Source organism: Tursiops truncatus, chromosome 3 (assembly GCF_011762595.2).
Source record: "Tursiops truncatus isolate mTurTru1 chromosome 3, mTurTru1.mat.Y, whole genome shotgun sequence".
In the NCBI taxonomy this organism is placed as follows: Eukaryota; Metazoa; Chordata; class Mammalia; order Artiodactyla; family Delphinidae; genus Tursiops; species Tursiops truncatus.
The window spans coordinates 11570151-11584350 of NC_047036.1; the positions used below are offsets into that span (position 1 = coordinate 11570151).

The 14200-nt window shown below is 37.8% G+C and overlaps 1 protein-coding gene across 2 annotated transcripts in view; it reads right to left on the reverse strand.

Annotated features, from left to right (window-relative positions):
• DNAH5 (dynein axonemal heavy chain 5) overlaps nucleotides 1-14200 on the reverse strand; it is a 267302-nt gene that overhangs the window by 113999 nt on the left and 139103 nt on the right. For both annotated transcript variants that reach the window (XM_033852761.2, XM_073802015.1), the window contains 6 exons: nucleotides 10278-10456; nucleotides 9690-9877; nucleotides 9160-9354; nucleotides 6168-6302; nucleotides 5068-5175; nucleotides 1610-1763 (listed from right to left, as the gene is read on the reverse strand). In XM_033852761.2, the coding sequence (XP_033708652.2) occupies nucleotides 1610-1763; nucleotides 5068-5175; nucleotides 6168-6302; nucleotides 9160-9354; nucleotides 9690-9877; nucleotides 10278-10456 (959 nt within the window). The remainder of the gene's footprint in view (nucleotides 1-1609; nucleotides 1764-5067; nucleotides 5176-6167; nucleotides 6303-9159; nucleotides 9355-9689; nucleotides 9878-10277; nucleotides 10457-14200) is intronic.

Genomic DNA, 14200 nt, shown 5'->3' on the forward strand with positions numbered 1-14200 from the left:
TAGCTGAGAGCATAAGCCTGTCTCAGTGTGAAGACCCCCTGGTAGAGTCCTGAGGTACAGAATTCACTCTGTCCCATAACTGAGGAAATTGAGACTAAATCTAATGTATGCAGGACCCTAGAATAAATACAGACCATAGTCACCAACCAATATCGATGCATTGGGGTTCCATGAGCTGACTGGAAACGCAGCCGGGCAGCTTTTCCTTGTGGGACAATGTATGATGCATTCTAACAGCCAAAGTTCTGTGAAATTTTGGAACTGCCATGGCTAAGGGCTGCGAATACTTTTAAGAAGGAAGTCGTCAATGTCTAATCAGAACCAGAGAATACAAGAATAATCATGAGAAAGGTAATGCCCATTATCCTTAGATAACTTTAGGTTAGGGACTTAGATGTAAAACTTAGGGACATCTGGAAATTAAATACATTTATTTCACTTCACAAGAAAAATATCTGATTCTGGGTGGGAAATTAGTTTATAATTAGGGTGATTTTTCAACACATAGAATTTAAGAGTTGGGATTAGAATTATAATTATATTTATTGAGAGGTAGCACCTTGTGTTAAGTCATAAGTGGCAAATGGTATGGTTTACTGGGAAAATTCTGGGTTTTTCGTTAATGGGACCTGACCTTAATTTTGAGTCTCATCATTTACCATCTTTTTGACACTGAATATTTCTGAAGTTAAATTTTGACTTTTTGGTACAAAATGGGGATAATGATAGCCACATCTCAAGATCATTTTGAAAACTAAATGGCATAACATATGTAAAACATATAGCACAGTCCATAAAATCACTTTAAAAAAATGTTTTTCCTGAAGCATTATTCAGAAAAGCCAAGATATGGAAACAACCTATGTGTCTACCAATGGATGAATGAATAAGGAAGATGTGGTATACATACACAATGGAATGTTATTCATCCATGAAAAATAAGGACATCCTGACATTTGTGAAAACATGGAGGGACCTTGAGGGCATTATGCTAAGTGAAATAAGTCAGACAGAGAAAGAAAAATACTGTATGATATCACTTATATGTGGAATCGAAAAATGTCAAACCCAGAGAAACAGATTGTAGAACGGTGGTCACCAGGGATTGGAGGTGAGGGAAATGGGGAGATATTGGAAAAGGGTACAAACTTCCAGTTATAAGATTAACAAATTTGGGGATCTAATGTACAGCACGGTGATTATAGCTAATAATACTGTATCATATACTTGAATATTTCTATGAAAGTAGATCTTAAATGCTCTCATCACAAAAAAGAAATGGTTATTATGTGATACGATGGTGGTGGTAGCTAATGCTATGGTGATAATTTTGCAACATATAAATGTATCAAATCAACACACTGTACACCTTAAACTTGCACATGTTATGTGTCCGAATTATATTTGTATACGATAAAGCTGGAAAAAAACGTTTTTCTCCTCTGGTCCATTAATGTACTGTGTTATCTCTAAAATCTACCCAATAGTCAAAAAAGTAGCATCCCCTCCTATAAATATATGCTAACATACATCTACATGTGTGTCCCTCTTGGGGCATTCACATGTGTCACAACAGTTTAAATGTGTCTCCAGATTGACCGCCCCTTACCTGCCATGGCGTTCATCAAGGTGTGGATGCAGGCGGTTTTCCCTGCTCCACTAGGCCCCAGGGTCATCATTCCATGCCGCACTCTCTGTGTTTCAAATAACTGGATGACTTTCAGCTTCCAAGGAGGATGGTTGATTAAACCAGCTTCTTCAACCTGAAAACATAACAAACCGCCCACATTGGGCCACATGAACAGATATCTGGACTTACCATTGTGCTCAAAATAAGTATAGACATGGAGCGAGGTTAGAGAAATGGGGAATTATGGTTAATGCATATGAAGTTTCGGTTGGGAAAGATGAAAAAAGTTCTGAAGACAGACAGTGGTGAGGTTTGCACAATACTATGAATATACTTAATGCCACTGAACTGTACACTTAAAAAATAGTTAAAATGGTGCATTTTATGTCATGTGTTTTACCACAATGAAATATATATACTTTTGGCTGCACCGCAGGGCTTGTGGGACCTTAGTGCCCCAACCAGGGATGGAACCCGGGTCCACGGCAGTGAAAGCCCAAGTCTTAACCACTGGACTGCCAGGGAATTCCCAATAAAAAAATATATTGCATAAAAAATATATATACATAGGCAAAAGCAGGCTGAACATAATCAAAATTATATCCCAGGCAAACAAGAAACACCTACAATTAGATCACTCCCTAACACCATACACAAAAATAAGCTCAAAATGGATTAAAGACCTAAATGTAAGGCCAGAAACTATCAAACCCTTAGAGGAAAACATAGGCAGAACACTCTATGACATAAATCACAGCAAGATCCTTTCTGACCCACCTCCTAGAGTAATGGAAATAAAAACAAAAATAAACAAATGGGACCTAATGAAACTTCAAAGCTTTTGCACAGCAAAGGAAACCATAAACAAGACCGAAAGACAACCCTCAGAATGGGAGAAAATATTTGCAAATGAAGCAACCGACAAAGGATTAATCTCCAAAATTTACAAGCAGCTCATGCAGCTCAATAACAAGAAAACAAACAACCCAATCCAAAAATGGGCAGAAGACCTAAATAGACATTTCTCCAAAGAAGATATACAGACTGCCAACAAACACATGAAAGAATGCTCAACATCATTAATCATTAGAGAAATGCAAATCAAAACTACAATGAGATATCATCTCACACCAGTCAGAATGGCCATCATCAAAAAATCTAGAAACAATAAATGCCGGAGAGGGTGTGGAGAAAAGGGAACACTCTTGCACTGCTGGTGGGAATGTGAATTGGTTCAGCCACTATGGAGAACAGTATGGAGGTTCCTTAAAAAACTACAAATAGAACTACCATATGACCCAGCAATCCCACTACTGGGCATATACCCTGAGAAAACCAAAATTCAAAAAGAGTCATGTACCAAAATGTTCATTGCAGCTCTATTTACAATAGCCCGGAGATGGAAACAATCTAAGTGCCCATCATCGGATGAATGGATAAAGAAGATGTGGCACATATATACAATGGAATATTACTCAGCCATAAAAAGAAACGAAATTGAGCTATTTGTAATGAGGTGGATAGACCTAGAGTCTGTCATACAGAGTGAAGTAAGTCAGAAAGAAAAAGACAAATACCGTAGGCTAACACATATATATGGAATTTAAGAAAAAAAATGTCATGAAGAACCTAGGGGTAAAGCAGGAATAAAGACGCAGACCTCCTAGAGAACGGACTTGAGGTTATGGGGAGGGGGAAGGGTGAGCTGTGACAGGGCGAGAGAGAGTCATGGGCATATACACACTAACAAACGTAGTAAGGTAGATAGCTAGTGGGAAGCAGCCACATGGCACAGGGATATTGGCTCGGTGCTTTGTGACAGCCTGGAGGGGTGGGATAGGGAGGGTGGGAGGGAGGGAGACGCAAGAGGGAAGACATATGGGAACATATGTTTATGTATGACTGATTCACTTTGTTATAAAGCAGAAACTAACACACAATTGTAAAGCAATTATACCCCAATAAAGATGTTAAAAAAAAAGAAAAGAAACACCTACAGTTGACTTTGGGAATTAAATACACTTATATTAACATTTTATTGAATGTATGTATTAGGAGCAACTTAAGAATAAAGGCTCAAATATCAAAATGTGTTTAAAATGTTTAATTTAAAAGATGATATTTAATTTAAAAGATAATTTCAAGCGTATCAAGTTGACTGATATTCCATATCAATGTCAAGCCATCTTTATAAATCTTCTGCATAGTTTTTATCTATCAAACACATGTATGGAAGCTACGCTGCCAAACGCTATTCTAAGTTTAATCTTCTATGAGATTAGTACTATTGGTGTCTTCATTTTATAGGTAAGGAAACTGGGGCACAAAGAGACTAAGCAACTTATCCAAGATTATTAGTTGTTAAGTTATAGAGTAGGGATTGGAACCCAAGAAATTCAGCCCTATGGTCCATGCTCTTAACCATCATGCTATGCTTAAATTCACTATAAATGATGTTCTTATTTTTACTTAAATAATTTTGGATAATAATCATGTATCATTTTATGCTATGTATTTTCTCTTCAGATTTTTCATATGCTATAAATTACTAATGTAAGTCACTTTATAAATTAGTTTATACTTAGCTTTTTAGGCAATGCTACAATTAATTTGGCCATATGATGAAGAAGCCATTTGCAAAATGAATTATCACTTTTACCTGATTAGGAAATTAAGATCTTTATATACTGCTATTTAAAGGGGAAATGGCCATAAAATACTACTTATTGATTTTTATTACAAATATCTTCAAAGAATTGAAATGTATTTTATAAATATGAGCTAATCACCATTTCTATAAAAAATTTTTTTAAAAAAACTCTTTTTCATAGGAAAGGAAGTTGAGGCCCAAGGTTTTCATGATTCATTTCCATTCCTAGGAAGACTATAAAAAGTTACAGCTGCGCCAAGTATGGGAAATCCAGACACCTAATGATACACTTAACATGATGGATCCCCCCCAGAGCCCAAGGAAGAAATCACAAGTGATCTTGAGCCTGGGGAAAAAGAATGACAGCTAAGGAGCCATATGAGATCACTGCAAATGACACTCAGTAGCTACAGTCCTGAGACCAAAGCAATGTAGTAAACACCAGGGCCACAGAGAGAAACAAAACCAGCATGGGCGATGCAGCCGGCCAAGCTCCACCGGCCCCTGCTGACCCATCACATTTCATTGGGAATCTGGTGTGGACTGGTCTCCATCAATAATGGGGCCACTAGCACATGGCTAACTGGACCTGTAGCTGAGTGATGGTAGGAGACCCCCTGGGAGGAAAAGCTCTATCAGTGGTGAGCAACGGCTTCTCTTAAAACTGTAGTCACAGCCTCAGTGTTGTTCTCGGAACCTGTAGATTTAGGCCACAACAGCTCCACTTGATTCCCATGAAGTTCAGATGAAAGGGACACTGTACTTGATGTCCTGTGAAATATATTACCTGTCTACTAATTGCCATTTCCAGTTCCGGGTAACCAGCCTTGTCCAGAAGAATATTTGGGAAGAGATCTTCAATCAGACTCAAAAATAAGGGTTCATCCTCATCAATCTCAGAAAGAAAATAAAGGGAGATCAGACCAAATCTTTTGGCATAAACATGGCAATATCAGATAAACTGAAGATGTCCAATACAGCCCAGATTACTTTGTCACAAACAGTAATAAATAAAATATCACCTCCACTGAAGTTGAGAACTATTTTCATCATGTTTACTAAATTAAAAATCAGTTTTTTAAAAAAGGGGTGTGGGGGGAGAAGAGAAAAAAAAAAAGGAAGGAAATAGAAGGAAAGAAAATATTGCCTACATGACAACCTTTCCATAAAACCACCAGATTGGGGAATTTACTAAATAACCTACAATTTCTTTGTAGGTTTAACTTAAAAATAATTTAACTTAAAATAACTTAAGTTAAATTTAACTTAAAAATAAATTTTTAAGTTAACTTTTAACTTAAAAATAATTTTTTAACTTATTTATAAGTTAAAACTTAAAAATTTAACTTAAAAATAATTTTTTAAAAGGAGAATAGTGGCAAATTCATGAATTGGAATTTGGTTCACACTCTTATTTTGAAATAAAAATATATCATTCTGTCATCCCGTACATGGATCCACTGATACTGGACAACTGATTGTTCAGTCCCTACTGTGAAATCAGAGAATGTGAAATTATTACGCACTTGTAAAATTCACATACAATTTCCTTCCAAGGTCTACTTTCACGAAGGTAAAAGGGATTTTAGCTCTACAGCACAAAAATTTCCAGGTATTTGGAAATGTAAGACGTGGATTTTTAAAAATCAATTTTAATTCTATTGGAATAGACATGTTAGACTAGAGATGAGCCACCACAAAAATTGCTCCTGAAAAAATGTAATTTAAAGTTATGCTCTATGTAATTTAAATTTATGTTATGCTCTATGTATTTATCTGATAATTAAGCATTTTAAATGAGCACTTTAAATAAATATTTCTAATCGCATTTGTGCTTAGTTAAACTGAAATTTAAGTGGGTGGAACATTTCCATCTGTGAATCTTACCAGTTTGGAAAGATTCATATCTCGTAGTACACGCATGACAATTGTGGACTCCGTATCCGTGGGGTTGGCTCTTTTGGCTGCTCCCAGAGTTCGCAGAACAGACAGAATATTACGCAGACCAAAGTCATAATGTACCTGAAGAATATGAGGTACACTGGGCTTATTTTCAATATTAACTTACCCATAGAAACTGTACAAATTTGACAAAGACACAATGAATAAATGCTGATCTTCCTTTAGAAAATTTGTACAGTTAGTGGGGCAATAAATTTTTTTATCAATAGATTCTTTTTTTTAGCAAATGGAGAATACCCAAAAGAATCCTCTCCTGTACCATCATTAATTTAAGCCCTTAGATCAGAACTAATAGATCTTGACAGACAGAAAAGAATAAATTTCCTCCTGGAGATACATGTCCCCTTGAGCCCTTCTTAACCAATCATCCATAAGAAAATTTCCTCATCTCTTGAAAGCTAAAATTCTGAACCAGAATTAAACTGAGACCTCACTCATGAACATCATATAAGTTTAAAAGACAGGGGTATTGAGGAGAAAGAAAAGTAGCTACATTCCAGGATTACCTAGGGGGGAAACAATAAGGACAAATCAGAAAGTCAAGCCCCCAGCTTTGTTGTCCCCTTGATAGGTATTTATAAAAGCTCAATCATGCCAAATTTCAACACATATAAAGTGAATAATTAAAAACCAATTATCCAACCACTATAGGAAAGAGTATCCCTGGCAGTTGGTCAAACAATTTAAAATAGAACTACCATATCATACAGCAATCCCACTTCAGGGAATATATTCAAAAGAATTGAAAGCAGAGTCTCAAAAAGATATTTAAACACTCATGTTCATAGGAACACTATGCACAATAGCCAGGAGGTGGAAGCAACCCAAATGCCCATCGACTGATGAACAGATAAACAAAACATGGCATACATTTAAAAATAAGAATGTTTTTCAACCAGGAAAAGGAAGCAAGTATAATACTATCACATGCTACACCATGGATGAAACTTGAGAACATTATACTAAATTAAATAAGCCAGTCACAAAAAGACAAATACTGTATGGTTCCACTTATATGAGCTATCTAAAGGAGCCAAATACATGGAAACACAAAGTAGAATTGTGGTTACCAGGGAATGGGGGGGAAGGGAAGAGTGGAGTTGTTTAATGGGTATAGAGTTTCAGTTTTGCAAGACAAAAAAGTTATGGAGATCTGTTTCACAATAATGTGTATTTACTTAACACTACTGAACTATATGCTTAAAAATGGTTAAGTGATAAATTTAATATTTTTTCATCATAATTCTAAAAACCTATAGAAAAAAAAACATTATCTGCTAATTGGGAGCAGTATGCATCACTTAATACCAATCGTTTGGAGGATAGAGCACATAAAAATATTCAGACCGAGTTCCTGCCTTCAAGGAGTTTAAATTCTAATTGTGTCAATAAAATAAAAATATGAGCAAGCTTGCATAAAAGTACAATAACAATGACTTGAAAGTACTGGTGAGTGGAATTAATTAAGGAAAACTTATCAGCATTAGACTCTGTTAAATCTGTGGGCATGAAGTGAGATTCACAGAATGCTCACCAAGGGATCAGCATGGGGCCAATTGTTTTGTACACATGGACTCATTTCATTTCCCTTGTGCCCCTGTGACCTTGTGACCTTGTGAACAAGGGCAATAGGAGTGAAGGAGGAGAAATGAAATTAGAGAGGAAGAGGGCAGGAGTCAGTGATGTGGGAGTTTCTCTACCTGCAAGAAACAGCAGGGAAAAGGGAAGAATCAGTGAGTAAAGGCTGCAATAATCAGAAGAAACCAAGAATGTTTTGAGTGAGAATGGAATATAGTTGAACCTGTGGGTATAACCTAGATTCGAAGAAGTTTGGATTGAGAGGTTCCTCAAAACCATGAGGACACATGACATACATTACGATGAATGAACAGGTGAGATAAAAAGCAAACATCAATATTCATAATTCTTTGGCTCTTAAGTCAGTTCAGATAGTGTTAACTTCATTTCTATGCCTTAAATGTTAATTTCTTCTAATGTACTTAGTAAAACTATGCATGTAAAATTGTTTTTGCCATGATACAACTTTCTACTTTGTATATATGAGGTACCTTGTCAATAACCCCAGTCCACAATTTTTTTTAATTTTTATTTTATATTAGAGTATAGCTGATTTACCATATTGTGTTAGTTTCAGGTGTACAGCAAAGTGATTCAGTTATACCTATACATATGTGTATTCTTTTTAAGATTCTTTTCTGGTATAGGTTATTACACAATATTGAGTACAGTTCCCTGTGCTATACAGTAGGTCTTTGTTGTGTACCTATTTTATATATAGCAGTATGTATATGTTAATCCCAAACTCCTAATTTACCCCTCCCCCTGCCTTCCCCTTTGGTAACCATAGGCTTGTTTTCTATATCTGTGAGTCTATTTCTGTTTTGTAAATAAGTTCCTTTGTATCATTTTTTTAGATTCCACATGTAATTGATATCATATGATATTTGTCTTTCTCTGCCTGACTTCACTTAGTATGATCATCTCTAGGTCCATCCATGTTGCTACAAACGGCATTATTTCATTCTTTTTCATGGCTGAGTAATATTCCACTGTATATATGTACTGCTTCTTCTTTACCCATTCATCTTTTGATGGACATTTAGGTTGCTTCCATGTCTTGGCTATTATAAGCTGTGCTGCAATGAACATTGGGGTGCATGTATCTTTTCGAATTACAGTTTTGTCTGGATATATGCCCAGGAGAGGGATTGCTGTGTCATATGGTAGTTCTATTTTTAGTTTTCTGAGGAACCTCCATACTGTTTTCCACAGTGGTTGCACCAACTTACATTCCCCCCAACAGTGTAGAAAGATTCCCTTTTCTCCACACCCTCTCTAGCACTGAATAAAAAATTTAAATATGCCTAAGTACATAGGGACCTTCAGAATGTCACACCTGCTTAGAAAGCTGCTCCTCACACAGCTTGTAGAGCGTGAAAAACTTCCTGGCCAAAACAATGTTGTCAGTGAAGCCGCAACTAGCCAACTTCACCCTGATGATAATCTGCCGGTCGGGCACCATCATGGCCACGGAGCGGAAGTTGATCTTCAAGTTTTCAGGGAGTTCCTGCCGCCCAGCATAGCCAGGATTCTATACAGAAAATAAAACCCAAGGATGAACGATACGGTCATGGGGTAACAAGCGCAACACATCAGCATGATATTAAAAGATTCATTATGCACACACAACAAATCTGGAATGACAACCAGAAAATTCATTTACATATCTCACTCTCCTTTTAACTGGAGAGACTAAGTCATGAGTTATTAATATGAGCTCTGTTTAACACCAAAGGTTTTCAAACAGGAGTGAAAATTACAATCCCAATTTCCATTCATGGAAAATAAGTGACATATGAACAGGGACATGTGTGAAAACTGTGAAAAGAAGGCTGAAGTTCAGTAGCTCTTCTTGTGGTTCCTTACCATAGTCAGAAAAAGCCCAAATTCAGGGTTCATAGTCACATTATCTCCATCAGTAAAAATAAAAGATTTTTTACGCTCCTTTTTACATGTCAGAATAATGGAAATCTGCTGGGCTGCAACAGAGAGAACTGGTAGGTCGATACGATTAAATTCATCAAAACAACCCCAGGATCCAGATTGAGCCAGTCCTTAGAACGGAAATTAAATAGAAAATCCAATTAGTACATAATTTTGGAAAGTCAAGAAAAAGAGCATTATGCAACTGCCAGGTCAAGCCACAGATAAGTTTGCTCAAACATAAAGTTGAACAAATAGATCATACATAAAATGCCTCCAAAATAACGCACAATGTGACCCTTTATCTGTAAACACCCAACCCGCAGGGATAAAGGAACATTACAAAGGCAAGTGATATTGACATTTGACCCACACAACACTGGTAAGATTCAGGTTTCCCAAAAAGTTTTACAAAGTTGGAAAATGACACTAAGATGTAGCCAATTGTTGAAAAATAAATCTTAACAAGATATTCCACCTTAGCTTAAATTTCTCACGAATTTAAAAATTTTTAAAAAATATAACCCTCACCTTTAAAAATCCGTCCAAGTCCTCGGAAATCCATCTGGTCTGAACAATTGAAAACCACGACGTATTTCCCAAGACATCGTCCCATATCTTTGGTCGTTTCTGTTTTGCCTGTTCCTGCTGGTCCAGCGGGGGCTCCCCCCATGCTCATTCCCAGAGCTTGAGCCAACGTGATATAACACCTGGAGGGGGAGGGGTAGAGAGATCACTAGAACCACACCACTGGCATCTGGAAGATACTTCTGAGACATCGCAGTGACATGATACAGGCACAAAATTGAAAAAAGGAAGATCCTGACCATTATCTCTACATAACCTTTCCAAAACTGCATCCTAAAATACACTTATCCTTATGGATATTAACATGTGTTGAGGAAAAAGGAAGGAGGGAGTGGTCTATGGTCAAATATGTTTGAAAACTCTTAAAAAGGTTCAACAGGATTTTTTATGATAATGTATATTCACAATCTTCAATTATGAAAAAGGGTACATAGCATTTCCAAAACTTATTTGGCAACTTTTTCAAAGAAGTCTACCAACATCTAAAGAAGAGTATTCTAGGAAGCAGACTGGGGGCCATTATGTAGATTAATCCCCTTTTGAATCTAAGAGTCGATGATTTGATAAACTTGGAAACCAATGATCACATGAGATTTAAACCACACATTGCTAAATAATCACACCTTAAATCTATTTCTGGGAGCACCTACTAAACCTGCAAATACCTTCTACTGTATCTTACAGTATGATATTAACAAATAAAAGATTCTGGTGAGAGAATACAAGAATGCCTGTGAAGGAAAACAACCGATAACTTGCTGATGAATTGCTCAATTTCCCAGCATCACCCAGTGCCGTAAAAGGAGGTAATCTATAATGTAATGCAGTTTAGGGCTTTCTGACGGCTAAACTCTAAAGCATTCATCTGGACTTGAAAAAAATTTTTGAAGAAAATAAAGTGATTATCCAGCAATGAAGTGTGGGAATGAGAAGTGAGCACACCCATCCAGAGGCGTCTAGGTTCTCAATTTTATTGGGTTTGGGTTCCCCGAAAGGCAGGTAAATGACTCAGCCCCGAATGCAAAAAATGAGCCTGGATTCAAAGAAGGAAATGTGGGTATAAAACCAGAAGGATGCCTGATCTCACTTTGATTCTGCCTTTTAACCCAAGGTCTTATCTTTTCTCTTGAAGTCTTGTTATCCCTTGCACAGCAGTCTCTGTAATAACAGCTAACATGTCACAATAGCTCCACCTACACTATGGCACTTAAACCCCACTGAACCCTGCAGGGAAGCCACTTATTTTCACCATTTTACAGATGAGGAGAGAGGCTCACAGAGATGGAATAATTTTTCTGAGGGTCATGGTGGAGGGAGCAGAGACTTCAGCCAGTCTGTGTGGCCACAAGCTCTCACGCTGCCCAGGTCTAGGACACGTCCACACTCTCATGGTAAGGAATAAATCTCCAGGAACTCTGGCCACCCAGTTGCTCTGTCTTGCAAATCCTCCTTATCATGGGATCATTTGGGTTTATATTTAAACTGAAGAAGTAGCAAGTTGTTAAGCTGCCAGAAAGAAATCATGCTATTTACATGAAGAAAGGGCAGCCATGCCCGGTGATTTACCCCTCACTTTCTCCAATAGGTGGGACTTCAGTCCAATTGATACCAAGCAGGACCCTGTGCGGCTCCTGGGCACAAAAGCTGTTCTGTGTCCCCTATTTCTTGATTACAGGAAACAGGCTTCATTCAGCCTCCAAGACCTTCCCTGAGTTCCAAGGAGCAGGTTCAAACAGTTGCTAATTAGGGAAGAGGGGGGATGTGAGACAAGGGAGGAACAGTCAAAAGAAACAACAGCGCAGCCTTGGGGCAGGGTCCTGGTTCCCCACCACAGGATATTCAACAATATCTTTGAGCTGTTTTGCAGATACTGAAACCCCCTGCCAGGTGGGAGAAGTTAACTGCATGCTGCCCACAAGCACGTAGACCCCAGACCAGTTGAAACCAGAAGGTTGATGATGCCGACTCCCACTTAGCTCCCCACCAACCAGTCAGAAGAATGTCCACAGGCTGATCACACCCTCTCTGAACCATTACTATAAAACTCCTCACTACCCCCTCCAGATCGGGACACACAGTTCTGAGGGCATTAGCCCGTTGTGGCCCCCTTAACCTGGAAAAGCAATAAAGCTATGCTTTTGTACTTCACCCCAAACTCTGTCTCTGAGAATTAATTTGGTGCTGGGGTACAGAGGCCAATATGCTGGCACCCAAACCCTCTAGGACTTGCCTTTCAGAGACAAGCATGGATCTGCCAGACCATCTTCATGTACTTGTTGACATGATTCTCTCCAGAGCATTCTACATGTAAGTGTACCTCACCCCCTCCCTTCTCTGCTTTCCTTTCCAGTCTCTGCTGCTTTCAAAAATCTTATCATTCATGAACGGGTTTGGAGTTTATGTGATCTAGTGGCCTTTTAGCAGCTCTACTATACTTTCCTGCCTCCCCACTAGATGGCCATAAGCTCTCTGCTGTCAGGAACTAGTTTTACTCCCAGCTACTTGCCTAACCCTTGTCACCCAGGATTCTGTGAACATTTGTTGAATAAATGGCTTGTGCTGGTCCAGCCATACACTTCTATCTGCTTCCTCCTTTCCCAGTAGCTACTAGAGTTAGAGATGTAGAATGTGACCCTGGCACCAAATGAACAATGACCAACCCCATGACCCAAGGCTCATTAGCACGCAAGTATAGTATTAAGTATTCATAGTGATCTAGGTGCATTTCACCACACGTAAACCAGAAGTGCTTTCAGCTCCTATTCTTAAACAGTATTGATTCTAAAATGCTGAAAAACTTGTCAAGACAACAGGGTATATGCATCAGAAAGTTAATTATCTTTGTTGAGAACTCGGATTAGTTATAGATTCTTTGATTATAGGACAGGCTTAAGGAGAAATGAAAGGAAAGGTTGGTAAAGAATGTGTTGTCAATGATTAACTCAATATTGAAAAACCGAACAACCCAATCAAAAAATGGACAGAAGACCAAAATGGACATTTGTCCAAAGAAGTCATACAGATGGCCAACAGGCACATGAAAAGATGTTCAATATCGCTAATTATTAGAGAAATGCAAATCAAAACTACAATGAGGTATCAGCTCACACCAGTTAGAATGGCCACCATTAAAATGTCTACAAATTACAAATGCTGGAGAGGGTGTGGAGAAAAGGGAACCCTCCTGCACTGTTGGTGGGAATGTAAATTGGCGCAGTCACTATGGAAAACAGTATGGAGGTTTCTTAAAAAACTAAAAACAGAGTCACTGTATGGTCCAGCAATCCCACCCCTGGGCATACATCCAGAAAAGACAAAAACTCTAATTCAAAAAGATACATGCACCGCAATGTTCACAGCTGCAATATTTACAATATCCAAGACACGGAAACAACCCAAGTGCCCATCAAGAAAGGATTGGCTTAAGATGTGGTGTGTGTACATATATACACACACGCACACACAATGGAATACTACTCATTCACAAAAAAAAAAAAGAAAAGAAATAGTGCCACATGCAACAATGTGGATGAACCTAGAGAATATTAGTGAAGTAAGTCAGAGAAAGTCAAATGCTATATGATATCGCATATGTGGAATCTAAAAAAAAATACAAATGAATATATATATAAAACAGAAACAGACTCACAAACAGAAAAAAAAACTTACCGTTACCAAGTGGGAGAGAGAGGGAGGGACAAATTAGGAGTATGGGATTAACAGATACACACTACTATACATAAAATAGATAAGTAACAAGGAGTTACGGTATAGCACGGGGAATTATATTCAATATCTTATAATAACCTATAATGGAACATAATCTGAAAAAAATAACTGAAGCAATTTGCTGTACACTTGAAACT